Source organism: Squalius cephalus, assembly GCF_949319135.1.
Source record: "Squalius cephalus genome assembly, chromosome: 9".
NCBI classification, from domain to species: Eukaryota; Metazoa; Chordata; class Actinopteri; order Cypriniformes; family Leuciscidae; genus Squalius; species Squalius cephalus.
Window position 1 is genome coordinate 10,643,639 of NC_137130.1, and position 17,048 is coordinate 10,660,686.

The following is a 17,048-nucleotide window of genomic DNA, read 5'->3' on the forward strand; positions in this document are numbered from 1 at the left end:
GAGACATGACCAGAGGACAGGTCCTCCAATCAGCAGTTAGAAACATAGTAAAATGGGCGTGAATTTCCAGTTTACACCAACTACGTTTGGAGTGTCGTGAATAATTAATTTAAATCCCTCATGTAATAATTCGAAATTTACCAGGTATTTTAACAAATATTATCTATATGTTATACAGTGTTTCTCTGCATATTTGGAAAAGAATTTGAACGAAATGGGCAGAAGTTTGATAAAAACATCTTTATGGTTGTCAAAAATATACATTAAAATACAACAGAATTATTGAAATAAACAAAATACACTTAACACTCTTATTCAGAAACTGGGAAAGTATGACTGAAAACAAATGTACAAATTCTAGATTAATGTTACATGAAAATACACACTAAAATCTAATTATACTTAATGGATGACTTAGGCAAACGTATTTAATCAACTATATAAAATTAAAACATCAAAAAAAAAACTGCTAAGACTAATAACCAGCAAATAAAATACATTTTCATTCAAATTGCAAAGACTGGAAATGGCATTGAGCAGTTGCTGTTATATTGAAACATCAATTCTCTACAATGTCTAAAAGACACTTCAACTTGAGGCCACACACACGTTCCTCCTCTTGCTGACTTGACAACTCTCTTTTCAAGTCCTGCAAACGCTGGAATAAAGATACCGGTCTGCTTTTTCCACTAGGAGATTCAGTCTTCTCAACAGAATCAACCACTTCCTTCAAATAACAAACAAATACATTTTAATGAAAGCTACTTTTCAATTTCATATTAGTAGTAGTCAGTTTATTTGTCCCCATAGGGAAAATAAGTTTGCTACATACTCATACAGATATTTAACAATCACAGTAGGCATATATTAACAATAATTTAAAGCAAATAAATCTAATTTAAAATAACCAGACCAGCTGATCATCAATTAACACTAGAAAAAGAATTAAAAAATGTAATTGCTTGGGGGATAAAAGATAGTTTGGACCTGTTTTTAATGCATCGGTGAACAATACCGTTGGCCAGATTTCAATAATTCAAAAGCATAGGATAAAGGATGCCTCTCATCATTCACAATGATGTTAAGTTTTATTCAGCACTCTCTCTTTATATATACTCTCTATACTTGTTAACGCAATAGTTTACTTGTCATTGTAACTACTTTCATATTAGCACTAGCTATACTGGAATACTGTACCTGTATGTGGCTGGTAGCAGCAGGGCGCTTCCTAGAGGAGTTCATGACTAGAGGAGGTGTAGAGAGGAGGGTGGAGGGGAGGAAGAGAGGGAAAGAGGCAGAGGAAAAAGTATCCGCCTCAATCCGACACTGAATCTGCTCTCCAATTCTAGATATAGAAGTAAAAGAAAATGAATAAAATACACAAAATCCCATAATGCATGTTTAAGAGGACAATTTAAAAGATGGATGGGGAATAAGGTACAAACACATTTAAATGGCCCCTACTATGATATTTTAAAGGTTCCTAATTAAGATTTAGAGGTCTCTTACAATAGGTTCACTTGGATCCAAACACTTTCATTTTTTTAATATACACTGCATCACCTCCTCTTTTCTCATAGTGTATGAAACGGTTCGATCAAGGATCCGGTCTCACTAAACCCCTCCCTTCCGTGAGCCTACTTTGCTCTGATTAGTCAGATGACCCAGTCTGTTGTTATAGGTCTACACTCTACATCTTACAGCGTGTGTCGGAAATGAAACGCCCATTACCATCTCTGAATTTCAGATCTGGAGGCTTCCTCAGCACAAGTAAACACAGTGATTCAAACAGTAACCTTGGCATGTGGACATGTTTTGTCCGTATTCTTCTTTTCAACATGTTGACAACACAACAAATGAAAATTCTTCAGGCCTACGCTACAACTACAGTGTTTGAGGGCGGGTCAAAGTAGACGTTATTCGCAGGCAGCCAATGGAGACCATAGGCTGGTATTATGTAAATTTGTTTCAAAGTTCGTGCAGGAAGTAAGACAGGAATTACTGACGACTTGTTTCAAGCACTTCAGAATTGGTTCTTTCTTTTGGGAGAGATTAACTCCATTTGTCGTGCACTTTGATCACCAAAGGGGCATCATCTAAATTCGGTGTAAAATTCTGTTTATTGCATTGGTAAAAAATATTGAACCTAACCTCTGGCCCTCAGCATTCATCTTTTGAACAGTTGAGAGAGTATGTTGAAGTCGCTCCATTATGGGAGTCTGTGTGCTGTCTGGAGCAAAGCAAAGTCTGTTCACTTTGCTAGGAGATGATATTTTCTCAACCAGGTCAAAAGTTTCCTTTAAAAACACAAAAATAGAGATTTAAAGCATTTATAGTGATCGTCACAACTGGAGTTAATATTTTAAAAAGTTATGAAGGCTCTGGAATAACTCTACCTGTGTATGCACAGTGCCAGCAGCAGGACGCTTTCGGGAGGGGGTCATGATCAGAGGCACAGAAAGATTGGTGGAGGTCAGGGCAAGAGGAAAAGATGAAGGGTGCAAATGATCCGATTCAATTCGGCGCTGTATCTGCTCTCCAATCCTACAGATACATGTTAAGGAATGGTTACAGCAACAGAACCAAGCAAAAAAAGGCAACAGTTAACTGTTATATTAAATTTGTTAAAGCTAACCTCTGGCCCTCAGCATTCATATTGCGTATGGAAGAGAGAATCTGTTCAAAGCGTTGTGCTATGGGAATTTGAGCAGTATCATGAACAGAAGGCCATTCCTCTATGTCTATTTGACTCTGAAACAGCTTCTGCTTGGGGAAACGTCTGGCTGCTGTGCTGGGCCTGATATTAGACCTATAAGAAAAAGTAAAAAATTGTGCTTGAATCTTTTATTGTAAGGCTGCTATACTATATAAGATTATACCTTGAATAATAAATATGTAAAAGAGCGATAGTTACACTTCTGAGGCATGCTGTTTCTCCTGGTATGTCTGTTTCACAGCCTCTATCCAACTGTCAGGGGGCTGGAAACTCTTCAGACTGTCTTTGTTAAAATATACATAAATCTCACCATCATCTGTGAGTGCATCTGTGATTAAAACAGTTAAAATATACATTTAATAACATAAATATACAGTTCATAATTTCCATTCTGTTACCAATCTGTTATTCTCACCTTTTGCCACAAGAGGCTCTAAACTCCAGTCCTTCATACGATGCTCTACACACAGGCATATGATATCGTCCCAGGGAATTTCTTGAAAGGATGGTCCAGTCTTCTCATAGTCATCCCCATCTGCATCGCTCGCATGAAAATATTGGTAGTTCACTCTTCTTAGCAGGTTCTCCAGGCGGGACATTAGAATGGGTTGGCTTAAGGGTGAGGTGGGGATCTGGGATACGTACTGGATTATAGAGGCGCACAAATGTGGCCAGGAAGCTGAGTAGTAAGAGAAGAGATTGTTTTAACGCCACCATACAAATCCATAGCATTTATCTAGTTAATTCAGGGTCAAATACCCAAATTCTACTAAAATGCATGCTCTATGCATGCCTACTGCCAACATTCAGTATCAGTCAAAATCTTGAAATAATTAAGATTTTTTTTAGAAAAGTCTCTTATGCTTACCAAGGCAGAACGTATTTGTTTTTTGTTTTTTTAAAACAGCAAAAGTGTGAAATATTAATTTAAAATAACTTATTTTTTCAATGTAATATACATTTTAAAATGTATTACTGTAATGGCAAAGCTGTATTTTCAGCAGCCATTACTCCAGTCTTCAGTGTCACAAAAAGAAAGATTTCGTCTAATTTTTTTTTCTTGTTATTATCAGTGTTGAAAAGTTTTTGTGGCTTAACATTTTTGTTCAAACCATGACTACCAGTTTGGGGTAAGAAAGAAAAGAATAATAATACTTTTATTCAGCAAGGGTGCATTCATTTTTTCAAAAGTGCCAATAAAGACATTTATAATGTTACCAATATTTCTTTTTTAAATAAATGCTGTTCATTGAACTCTATTCATACAAAGAATCCTAAAAAAACGTATCACAGTTTCCACAAAAACTAATATGCAACAAAACAAGAACCACCATCAATAATTAATCACCAATAATAATTGAAAATAACAGAGCAACAATCAGCATATTAGATTGATTTCTAAAGATCATGTGACACTGAAGACTGGAGTAATGGATGCTGAAAATTCAGCTTTGCCACCACAGGAATAAATTACCATATTTTAAAATATATTAAAATAGAAAAAAGTTATTTTAAATTGTAATACTATTTTACAATAGTACTGTTTTTTACTGTATTTTGAGCATAAGAGACATTACTGGTAAAAAGTTTGGAATAAATAAGGTTTTCACTAAAAGCTTTACAAGCTTCTTGTATTGCATTCTCCCATTAGCAAAATATATGAAAAATGTGCCAATTTATACATGAAATGCATTTTCTGTGTGCGTAGATTCAGTTTACACAACATGAAAACCCAAAAAAACTGGATCTTGAACTTTGAATTGAATTTGTTTGGAGTGTGGATTTCCTGTTTTTCATAGTATTCTCCCTTACCATTAACGGGAGGCAGATCCCACTCAGGAAGTTGCCGACTGAGGATGGTTCTCCTCAGCCAGTCCTGGTGTTCTGGAGAGTTCCAGGCCTGATGAGGAATCAGCTCGCTGTTCTCGGGGAGAGAGAATTCAGGAGGTGGCCAGCACAGACTGGACAGGTGCTCTGACGAAACCACACCTGCCAGAAAACTCAGCACACTGTTACAGAGTTGCACAATAGGCTCCGGGCGCTGAGACGGAAGACCTGCATGTTTCCTGTCCTGCTTGTCTCGTTGTAGTCTGGAGTGGAACTCACGGCACAGGCCTAACTCAACAACCTGCAGCAGGGTCTGAGAGCAGAGGGCTGGGCCAGTGGGAGAGCGGGCGGCAAGCCACCTCACAACAAGACTCATCTGAAGTGGAATGGTTATAAAAAGAATGTGTAAGTACATCATCCATATTTAGTTAGCTATCATTTATAAATATATCACCCTATTTTGCCTATTGGACCAATAGCATTATAAGGTCACATTTATCGACTGATACTGATAAGATACACACACACACGCATCCCTAACAGACATATTTTTAACTATTTTTAATGAAATGAACTATTCTCAATATTTTTTGCAGACAAACCTGCTGAATGAGGGTAGCTGTACAGTGTACACTAATGATTTTAAGGTATATTACTAGAATATGAAGTCATTTTATAAACAAAATATTAGATTAATCTTTTATATTGTCAAATAAATCATCCTAATAAATGGCTTAATTTTCTTTACTTAAAATACAATTTCCAATTTCGAGGAGAAAGGTGACCTGGACATAATAACCCCTTACAACTGTCAATGAGAAAGTTAAAAGTGACAGACAGTAGCAAAGAAAGTTTATGATACCAATATGATCGCATCCCTAACACAAATAGGTTTAACTATATTTAATTCAATTCAATTTTTTTTTTTTGCAGACCAACCTGTTCTGAGCCTTGCAGGTCAGTGAGGGTTGCTGGAATATGGACAAAGATGTATTCAGAGATGAGGCCATCTCTCACTAACATATTCAACATGAGTGCTGTGAAAGAGAGACAATAAAATAATCAGATTGTAGTCTTTAACTCTATTATACAATGTATTTTCTTTAACAAACTTGCCTTCTTCCAAACCCTGATCGCTGATACCACTGTCTTGGTTGCCAGTAACCACCACAACCAGTGGTAGAGGAGAGTGCCAGCAGCTGGCCTGCTGCACCTGCCTCAGCTGGAGGAGGGCAGAGAGCAGGGTCACATCCTCGTCCTCTTCTCCCTGTCCAGCACTGTTTAGAGGGGGAAGCAGCATCAGCAGAGCGTTGGTACCATGGAGCTCCTTCTGTTCCTCCAGCAGGCACTGGTCTTCTGCACTTAGGGGGCCATGACATGCCTGCACAGAGACACAGGGGTTAATCATCTGTAAATGCAGAGATATTTGGACCCCTGGATACAATTCTAATGAGCTAGAAATGACATTTTTGTAGGTCAAAATCCTTTTGTTTGTTTTTTTACATTCAGTTCCATCGTCAATGTTTTTTTTTAATAGGTTCTTGGGTAAATGCCTGAAACACAACATACTCAAAATGGTCACGTTTTATTCTAAGAAATAAAATTCTGTATCAGTAATAGCCCTTGCGATTTTTTTAAAGATTTTAATTGTCTTGAAAAAGGCAGTTGCTAACAAGTGGCTAATTTTGACTACAGAGGTTTTCAGGGACATTAAACATCACGTCGAACAGGTAAACTCATCTATTCACTAGTCTGTTTTTACAGCCTAATTGTGTTTATAATCACAGTCTTGCAAACTATTGTAACTCAAACTTTTTTGAGTTTTTTTTTTTTTTTTATAAAGACTAAAAGAGCTGTCAGAAGATTAGTGATGAGGATATTGAAATCACTCGACTGTGGTGCTTAAAAATTCAGTTGTGTTAATTTGTGAAGATTATCCTGATAACCATTATGTAAAGACAAAAAAAAATGTGTTGGTCACAGAGCTTATTTTCTGCAATAATCGAAAAGTCAATGGAAAAATCCTACCGAGTTTTTGACAATGGAACCAGGGTGATGCTAACTTCCGGGATGGCCTACAAAAATACGTCATCACTGCAGCACTGCACACATTTTTTCCCCCTGTGGTCCATTTTCTCCTCATTACCTCACTGTAACTGAGTAAATAATGACAGAATTTTCATTTCTTCTGAGGCTCACCTTTATAGAAATGTGAACTTCATGAGTCTGTCCCTTAATATTTGTCAGGCTGTGACTGATGCACAATGTTTTTAGTTTCCCTTTTGGTTCTTTCTCACTATCTTCAGATTGATTTCCTCCACCCAATTTAACCTCAAGCCAGTCTGTCAGAATCCTGCATGGAAACAAACATAAATAAAACAAAAGATGTCAGTTATAATTTCACATGTCTTAAGAAATGTTCCCATCATTTTGTTCTTTACCTGCTGGCAAAGCTTATATCACTATCGCAGCTGCTTGGCAACAGAAGCGTGGCTTTCCAGAAGACTCTGTCAGGTGCATTGGGGGTGCTTTCTGCCACAAGGGTGGGGAGGTCAAGAGGCATCCATACACGCTCACTGCCAAAGAATGACAATTAAGCATACAGACAATCACAGTGATATACATCCTGCACATCTATGCCAAACTGCATCCCCATTGTACTTACCTCAGTAAGAGATTGTAGTAGTAGGACACTTTCATTTGATGAACTGCTTCTTGTCTCATTTTCAGCAACCTATAATATTAAAGTCAGAACCAGGAACAATCATTTAGACGAATTCAAAACAACAAACAAATCCAAGCAAAATAAAATAACTAGATTGAAATCACCAATAACAGACCTTGTGCAGGAAACTGCCATGTTCCCAGAGTTGCCCAGGTTGACCATCCCCTGAGCCAAAAGGACCAGACAGGGACTGGAAGGAGCACTGGGGACAAGGGCCTTCAGTTTGAACTGTGGATCTACACAGCCAGGGGCTGCAGGGAAACCACGCATCTGTCTCTTTAGCTGGCGACGCACGGCTACCACGTCACGCCACCTAGAGTACATGCACACATCTGTTCTTTAAAGATTTCTAAAGAAGTGGGATAAAACACACCTCCAAGACCTGCTTTATACACATAAAGAGAAATAATTAGCTCCTCAAACCTCTTGATGAACTTGCGGATGCGCCTCAACTCATCGTTCAAGATCTCTTGTGCCATCGCGGCCACCTCCTCAGCCATCGTCTCCTCTACTATGCTGTTGCATTCCTCCGCAGTGCAGCGAGCAATACAAGCCGCTTTCATCTCTAAAGCAAGCCTGGAAGAGAAGTACCGCATTACCAGTTTTGAAAACGTTTATTGGTGAAGTTCATTAAAACCTGTCAAGAACATGTCCAAGTCATGTTTCACAGTCAAGTAATGCATCATAATAACTTGTTTTGTTGCATTTATTCATTTAGCAGATGCTTTTATCCAAAGTGACAAATGAAGATTACAACAAACGATTAAACTTAAGGGATTGTTCACCTAAAAATTAAATGTTGTCACCATTTACTGAACCTCATGCTACTCAAAATCTGTATGACTTTCTTTTTTCTGTTTTGAAGAATGTTGGTAACCAGATGGTTGACGGTAGCTATTGACTTCAAATGTATTTTTTTCTATGGAAGTCAATGGCTACCGTCAACTGTTTGATTACCAAAATTCTTTAAAATATCTTCTTTTGTGTTCAGCAGAAGAAATAAACTCATACAGGTTTGGAAAAACGTAAGGGTAAGTGATGACAATATTTTTGATTGAACTATCCCTTTTAAGGAGACAACAACATGAAAAAGCCAAAGGTGACAGACAATATCCAAGCATACCTTATCTCAGCCTCAGCGGTTGCTCTAATGCTCTCTGTTAGCACCTCATCGCTGATCTTAAGACACATCTCACCACTGAACTGCTCAAGAAAGGCTTCCTTCTGCCTAAAATCAAACAAAAATGAAAGAAGAGTAGGAAACTTAAACACAAAAACACAAGTATTGTATTAAATCATGAATGTAGAGGGTCTTTCACACACCTGGCTTCTTCCTTCTTGCGTTTCTCCTCTTCAATTCTCTCCTTCTCAGCTCTGATCTCTGATGTGGACAGTTCCCTCAGCAGCTGATGTAAGACTTCACTCACAACCGTTTCCAGCTCAATGTCACTTGCACTGCAGGACACATGTGAGCAGATACATTATGAAAAAAAAACAAAAAAACAAGTTTGTTGTGTGACAAAAAGAGACTTTGGCCTAAAGGGAAGTGAAATCTTCTGGCTGAAAAATAGTTTAATTTTCACCCTTAAGAATTTTAAACCTGTAGGTCAATAAAGGAAAGAGTTCCTACCTGAGGGCTACAGACACATATTCAGCAGCTGCACGGGTTACATTAGAGACTTCGGCCTCCACTACCTCATGAAGCACCGCATCCACCTCTGCCATGATATCCTGCCAGAGATAATTGTATCATCAGTGAGCTTATGTATGTAGCACATTGTAGGACTGCTGCTCTTTGTGGTTAAGACTGAAAAGTGTCTCACTTGATCTGTGTAGGCTGGCTCTGGTTTGGGTGGAGGAGATGGAGGTCGGACTGGCTGCGGGGCTAATATGGGTTGGAAAACTATCTGTGTCACCCCAGGCAGAGTGGGTTCTGCTGTTTGGGACTTCTCTCCGGTTTCCTCCATATAGTTCGGTTTTACAGGCTCGGTCATGCCAGGGACATCCATTAATAGCCGTGGTTCAACGAGAAGCCTTGTTTTCACCTGAGGCCTGGAGTCAGGCTCCACCATAGGCTTCAACTCCTGCCTCGGTGGATGAACTGCCAAAACCAAAATATCTTGTAAAGAAAAGCACATTCTAATTTTCACTAATGAAGTAAGAACTGAAGTGCATTCACACCTTTCAGGGCAGCTGGTGGAGCCTCTGAAGATAGACGATCTCCAGTGTACTTGCTGTTGGAGTCAAAGCTGCAAACGGGATTGTGCTGAGGCGGGCTGGGCAGAAGGCCACCGTTCACCACCTCGCCAATCAGAACAGTTCTCTTCCTCTCAATAGCCACGGACTTGCTCTGAGGCAGGGAGAAATCATCCTGATAGGCTGTCCGACTAAGTTCTACCATGCTGGATGATAAACAAAATAAGGCATTCATTTTCAAGAATTCTGCAAAATGACATTGGATACTATTGCATTGAGAAAGGATCTAACATTGTACAAGATGTTTTGCAAAAATCAAGACAACAGAGAATATAAGTAGGACATACCCATCATTAATATTAAGGCCATGCTGTTGAATAAAGTCTGCGGCTTCAGTTGCATTGCGGAACATGAGCATTCTGACAAAGTCCTCGATTGGGAAAATGGTGGATCTCTGGGACCCAACAGTAAAGGCCACATTGAGGATTTTCAGTGCCTTGCTTCTCACCTAAACAAACAGAGACAAAAATAGTTCTTAAGAAACTTAAAAGTGTAATGAATGACAAAGTACTTCATAAATACTGGCTACTGAACTACCCTCTGGGTAAGATGCATTTACCTGATTGAAGTACCTGTGAAGTATGCAGCTGCTCAAATAGGAAGCTGCACTCACAAGTTTAAAGAACCGGACAAAGTTATTGCTGTTGAGTGCTGCAAAGGCTTGCACAGCAAAATCCACTTCCGGAGACGCCCGCACCTCTTTGCGAAACTGCTGCACCTCACTGGATTGACACAAAGCAAATCCATTTGTATTATTTATACCGTCAGTGCAAGGAATTGCTGATTGGTACTCTTTCAGCAAATATCTGTATCAGAACCATTCTGTGCTGTCATTGGAAGCCAGATTATTTCCCTCTTCAATGTGCTCACTAACCTAAGTCAAATTCATTTATTTTCTGATCATATAAAAATATGGCAAGTACATTTATATTTACATATTTGACAGGCGCTTATCCAAAGTAACTTTTATTACATATATCCCTGGTTTCACAGACCAGGCTTAAGCCTAGTCCCAGACTAAAATGCATGTTTGAGCTGTTTTAACTGAAAGCAACTTGCACTGACATATGTTAGTGCCATTGTTTTGTCTCAAGATGCACACCAGTAATGTTTTTTTGTAAGGCGCATTTATAAAAAACTACTTAAATGTCCTAATTAAACTAAGGCCTATTCCTGGCTTAATCTAAGCCCTGTCTGTGAAACCAGGCCTTAGGTATACCAAAGTCCCTTTAAGAAGTCATTTCATTTGCCGGCCATCTTTGAAAGGCCTCTAGGCATGCAAGTGCAGCTCTTATCTCTTTGAATGGGGAAACATCAAATTCTCCAAAACTGTTCGCCAAGCTTACAATTAAATTTCATATTTGAAATCACCAATGAAATAACAACGGTCTCATAAATTTTGTTTTTAAACACTTGAATCATGACAAAAAACTGCATTTTTCAGGCTGGACCAAGCTAATGCGGGCACCCAGTCCTAAGCGTGCGTCTCAGAAGACTGACTGCTTCCATGGGAACCGGAGCTTCTAATGCCAGCTACAGTGACGCAATGACTTTACCAATCGGCAATTGGCTCTTATTTAGAAGGCGGGACTTATTCCTCCATATTGCGTGTTGCACTTTCTCCCAATCATAGTAATACGAGTGCACCGTCTTTCTTTATATAAAGTCTTTGGGTACACATTTGATCAGTTCATAATTCAAACCCATGACCTTGGCATTGTTAGCACCATGCTCTACTGTTTGAGCAACAGGGATGTCTTAACTGCCTAAAAAGGGCTGATTCCAAATTCCAAATAGTTTTATGATTAGCGTTACTGCTAAAAAAACACAAAAAATAGCAAGATGAGGCGCATTACCGAAGAATATCTCCATCATTGAGCTTAAGCAACACGTTGTATTGGCGGAACTCTGCCTCATTGGAGCAGTACACCTCCTTGGTGGCTAAGTCTTGATACATCTCTTTTAGACTCTGCAGGCATTTTGTCATATTCTCATTGTTGATCTTGGCATCAAAAGACATCATGGGTTCCTGGCAGAGGTGATGAGCGCAGTGAATGTGGAAACGGGTACATTTCTCGATGAGCTGTACTGTTACTGGATCACATAGATGCTGCTGGGTAATGTCCTACAAAAGATGATCAGGCATAATTTCAAAAAATAGGCTAAGTTGTAATAAACACAACAGTGACATAATATTCACATTGAATATTTTAAATCAATCAGTTTTAATATTTTAAAATAATAACATCAGTAGAAATAAGACTAAAAGTTGTTATGCCCACCTTTCGAATGCCTCTCGTTCTGTTCCAGACAAAGTCATACCAGTCACGGTAATTGCCCTCACCATGGTCCATAATCTGAGTCACCAAGTAGTCCATAGTCATGCTTAGCACAGGAAGTGGTCTAAGCTCATGAGAGAGAGGTTCTTCCTGATCGGCCGAAGACCTGCTATATTCTTTGATGGCAGCAAAATGATCCACCTAAGCAGATTTAATCAAATAACTCAAAGGTAACCAATGGCAAACTCATTTTGACATAATATTGAACCTTAGCCAAGAACTCCAATAAATATGTGGATTTCAAATCATTATTGGACTGTTTTGTCACAAACCTTTTCTGTATCTGGAACAACCTCAAAGATGCTCAGCTGGTTACGGGTTTCTCTCATATACCGTTCTTTCTCCGGGCACATATCAGGGCATGTTCCTACAAAGACTTTAGACATATCCAGGTCTGTTCTTTTGGGCCGAGCTTCAGAGACAAAAAGAACATTATTACCCTATAATCTATATTCTAAAACAAACAATATAAATAATATTATATTACATATTACAATAAGTTCAGTACAATATGGTATCAGAGACCTTGCCGTAAAATCTTATCTCTCTGCTCTAGGAGGCGGTATCTCTCCTCTGCTGTTTCAGCCACCTGACCGATGAGAGGCTGCAGTACTGATGGCAGGTTACTATTAGGCCGTTCTACGCTCCGCTCCTCTGAAACAAACTCCAGTGCCTCAATATCAAACTGGAGTGTTTTAGCAACAGATGATTTTTTGATCGGAGAGCTTTAACAGAAAAAACACACAGCAATAAATAATCAGGCCAAATAACCATCATGCAAAGGGATTGTTTGAAATTACTTGTCTTAAATTACCCTTTAGTAAGAGAGCTAGTGGTGATGATGGGCGGTGCTCTGGGATGAGGCTTGCAACTAGGGGAGGACTGCAACAAATCAGCCCCAGACTCTGAGTCCCCCGTCAAATCTTTGACCTCTGAAGGTTTAGCAGCTTTTTCACCAGGACCTGTAAATGACAAGCACTTTATGAGCATAACAGTACGAAAGTTCACAGCATTATAATAATATTAGGCATAATTTTGTGCAAAAAAATTGCGACTTAAAGAAAAGTTAACAATACTGTTTCTGCTTAGATTAAAGGCTAGAAGAACACATTAAAACCAGGCATACAAATCACATTTAAACAGTAGATCACATGTTTGACATGTCACCAACAGGACAGGTTTTCATATGCTCATCAGTCCACAGCTAAAAAAAAAAAAGCCTGTCCTCATTTTCTATGATTTGTATTGTAACTTGTAGTAGCCAAAAAATGAAAATGTGAAACAATGACCTTGAGCTGAAATGAGTTTGATTGAGAGCAGATCGTTTCAGTTTAGCTTTTAGCTCAAGCAAGGCAGTGGCAAAAAAATATGATGGGATATTTGAATCAATTCTTAATTTTGTACATAGTTAATGCATCTTACAGTGTTATATGTTTTAATTAAGATTAAAAAAACATTTTCATCTTGCTTTCATTATATTGATAAAATAAACTCAATTTAATCAGTTATTTTGTGGATGACATTAACACCGCACTTTAGCAACATTTTCCAGTTTAAACATTCCCACAAGGCCAAAACACAATTTTGATTTTAATTTGATTAATTTCACAGTCCTATACAATAAATCTTACATTTCATGAATTCGAATTTTTATTTTATTTAATTAAACAATAAACAAACTTCTAAATAGTACTGTTACTCACTCTGTTTCTTTCGTTGCCAAAATATCTGAATTTCATTCCTCTGGAACATCTTTCCTTTCTTTTTGGCTTTGGCTGCAGATGCCTGAAGGCAAGAAAGAGTTCACTTAATTAAACCACAAACACGTTCATTAAATATAACTACTTTTTTGGCAATGAGAATTTTGTATCATGTATTTAACTGGTCACGCTCACATGATCATGGAAATACACAATGGCCAGATGTTTCTGAGGCCTGCAATACACCTTAAGCACTTTCCCAAAGTGCCCAAAATGCTCTGTGACGAGTTCCTTCCTGTTGAGTTTGGGTGGGATGCCTTTGCACTGTATAACAGTGGCATCAGTAGGAGAGAGACCAGACAAACTGCCTGTGCTATCCTTTCGAACAGCACGTCTACCTGAAGTGTGTGTCTGTGATTCAGGCTTGAGCGCTACAAAGACAAGTGATCACAACAATGTTAACAAAAAAATATATATTTCAAAATATTTTAGTATAAAAATTAGAGATGCATTATTATATCGGTGCTATATCAGCCCTTTTTTATTTATTTTTTTTATCAGAATCAGACGATAAAGTATATTTAATAGTTTTACATTTAGGTGATCTATATTATAAAAATGTTACAATTATTTTTTAAATGTAATCTCTAAATTAATATCCATTTTCCATCCTGTACATTATTTTGTTGTGATGTCTAAATTTAAGTTTTTAGTGTTTTTTTATTTTTATTTTGTCAGACTAAATAGTACAGAATTTTTATATCTGCCAAAAATATTAACCAATAATAGCACCTCATATAGAATTAGTGTGTGTTTATAATATATTATTATACTAATATTAGTTATATTAGTGTGTGAACCTTAAAAAAACATCACAAGAAAAGAAATGTATCTTACAAACTTCCTCTGCTTTTTTCAAAACTGTTGGCGCCTGAGATCTCAGAGATGTAGTGGCCACATCACTAGCTGGACCAGGTGGATCTGGTCTTTCTGGAGGATGATCATCTCTCTTGACTGGGCTGACTTTGGATCTCAGGAGCTCAGACATCGCATTGCGAAAAAGCCCTGCAGCTGGGCCACGGCTTCTCAGCAGTGGGCGTTTAGCGGGTTGTCTTGGGCCTTCTGCTCCAATTTCACTACTATCACTTTTAGCTGGATTTGGGTCTACCGTCTCCTCTTTACGTTTTATGCCGAAACTCACAAAAGCTGTTTCTCCTCCACTGCTTTGCAAATCTCCTGCTCTATCCTCCGTTCTTTGTGGGGCTTCAGTTGTTGGGACCCCAAATCCAAAGGATCCAATGCCAGTACCACCAAACGCAGGTACTTTGTTATCTGGCTGTGGCTGAAGGGTCTGCGCTGAGAAGCTGAAGGTGGATGGAGTCGTGGGCTGTGAAGCAGGCGTACTACTGCTGGAAGGGTTGGCAGGTTGAGAGAAGGTGAACTGAATGTTGCTGCCACCACTGAGCGTCTCCTTTTGTAAAAAATTTGCATTCGAACGTGAGACAGAAGGAGCTGCTGCTGGCTGTGAGAAGCTGAAGCCCAGAGCGCTTGGCTTTACGCATGAGAACAACGAAACACCAGAGGAATTGCCCACAGTACTAGTTACGGCCTTGGATGATCCAATAGTTTCAGAGGCTGAAGACAGATTTGAACTGGGAGGTTCTGGGCTGACGCTGAAAATAGGTTTGAAAACAGATTCATTGGGTGGCTTGAAAGTAAACTGGTTCCCACTAGGGGGATTATCAGTCCTACCCCCTATTGAGGAACTTGAGGAGGATGTTGCGGTGGGTCCAGAGAGGGCAGAGAGCTGACCGAAACTGGGCTGGTTGGTAACAGTGCTGCTGAAGCTGGTCGACGACTCGGAGACGCTTGAGGATAGACCAAACGCAGAAGGCTGACCGAAAGCTGAGCTCTGATCAAAAGCAGACATCGGATTCTGTCCTGTAGCTTGAGCATATGATGGCGGTGGTTGTCCATATCCAAGCGTGCCTTGACCCAAACTCGGCTGCCCAAAGGCTGGGGCTGGGGCTGTTCCCGAAAAGGAGAACGATGGCGGCTGCACCGATCCTTGAGATAACCCACCGCCCTGGCCAAAAGTAGGTGTTTGGCCGAAGACAGATGGCTGTTGTGTTGACTGGCCAAAAGCTGGCTGACTAAAAGCTGATGGTTGTCCAAAGCCAACACCCTGTGCTGGGTTCTGCTGGGCAAAGGACTGAAATAGGTTTCCAGACTGATTAGTGTTGTTCGATGACTGAAAGGCAGTTTGTGGTTGACCAAAGATGTTTGGATTCATGATGGATGAAGCAGGAACAGCAACTGTTAAAGATTTACTGATGTGATCCTGAGCAAATCGGCCTGCTGGTCATGACCAATGTAACGTTACTCTGAATCCTGTAAAACAAAGAGAGAAAACAGTTACCTCTGGCTTAGTTGATTTAAACCCAAATCTGTGCAAACCGTGTTAAGAGCTCAAAGAAGAAAAATAAACCCGTGAGTACTGAAGGCTGAGCACGTTTTAACTTTGCAAACTCACAAAATTAACTAAAGTATTCATCATATCTCTACATTATATATATATAAAAATTAAACCCACTCAAATCGAAAAGGAATAATATCAGCAAATACTTAAGCGCTGTTTTCGTCGGACTCGGACCGGATGTTTATTTCTCTTCTTCGTGAACAGATGCGTCGATCGAACGATAGTCTAGGCGATTGCGGCCTCTACAGGCAGGCAAGAGCATGACACCATTGGATGAGGACAAGTACTACAGGTGAATGCGCTAAAAATAACGAACATCTTATAGAAATCCACAAAAAATATGACACCAAATATGCACAAATGTAAGATAGAATTTATGTCAAAACTTTAGGCCTACCTTTAACAACAAGTCAAAGTCCATAGTCAAAAATTATAGCGAAATGCTATTAAGATTGCTATTATAATTTGGAATCAACATAATTTGCTGTAATAAGAATGTCTTGTCCCCGTTTTGAAACATAGAATTCCACACTACATGGTTTAGCAGCAATACAACATTGTAAAACATAGCCCCATTAAGTTATGTGAACTTAATACTTTTCTTTCACTCCAATTGTTATGATAGGTTTTTGTATATATTTGGATAAATCAAGTTTATAAGTTTTCAAGAAACAATTTATTGACTACTTTTGAGTTTTATCTGGATGCATAAAAAACATGCATACTTTTTTTAATGTAAGGAATAATTGATTTTTAATGTAAGGAATGATTGACGATGGATCGTTGAATTATTAGAAAAACAATGCACACCCTGTGTTAATATGTACATATATATATACATATATATATATATACATATACATATATAAATATATATACATATATAGCCTACATATATATATATATATATATTTATCAAAGGTGATATATTAGTCATTTCATTTGTTACATAATTTAATCAGTTGCTGTTATCCACAACGCATTCCAATGTATATCTATTGCAGTG

At 38.6% G+C, this 17,048-nt stretch overlaps 1 protein-coding gene across 2 annotated transcripts; it reads right to left on the reverse strand.

Moving 5' to 3' along the window:
• Window positions 1–221: 221 nt before the first annotated feature.
• On the reverse strand, window positions 222–16,261 carry mcm3ap (minichromosome maintenance complex component 3 associated protein). Of its 2 annotated transcripts, none has more exons than XM_079881160.1 (31): window positions 16,189–16,261; window positions 14,461–15,954; window positions 13,759–13,994; window positions 13,567–13,648; window positions 12,678–12,825; window positions 12,389–12,588; window positions 12,136–12,275; window positions 11,807–12,004; window positions 11,381–11,649; window positions 10,084–10,246; window positions 9,812–9,972; window positions 9,450–9,670; window positions 9,092–9,369; window positions 8,899–8,999; window positions 8,592–8,723; window positions 8,392–8,496; window positions 7,692–7,844; window positions 7,384–7,581; window positions 7,209–7,277; window positions 6,985–7,119; window positions 6,743–6,896; window positions 5,660–5,924; window positions 5,483–5,580; window positions 4,529–4,919; window positions 3,132–3,395; window positions 2,915–3,044; window positions 2,636–2,809; window positions 2,397–2,544; window positions 2,152–2,297; window positions 1,198–1,345; window positions 222–727 (listed from the first exon to the last, which is right to left on the reverse strand). In XM_079881160.1, the coding sequence occupies exons 2-31, from the start codon at window positions 15,854–15,856 to the stop codon at window positions 560–562; spliced, it is 6,471 nt and encodes a 2,156-aa protein (XP_079737286.1). In that variant the 5' UTR covers window positions 15,857–15,954; window positions 16,189–16,261; the 3' UTR covers window positions 222–559. The 2 variants fall into 2 exon arrangements, with proteins under 2 accessions (XP_079737286.1, XP_079737287.1); XM_079881161.1 differs by having other exon boundaries at window positions 16,157–16,250.
• Between the last annotated feature and the right edge of the window lie 787 nt (window positions 16,262–17,048).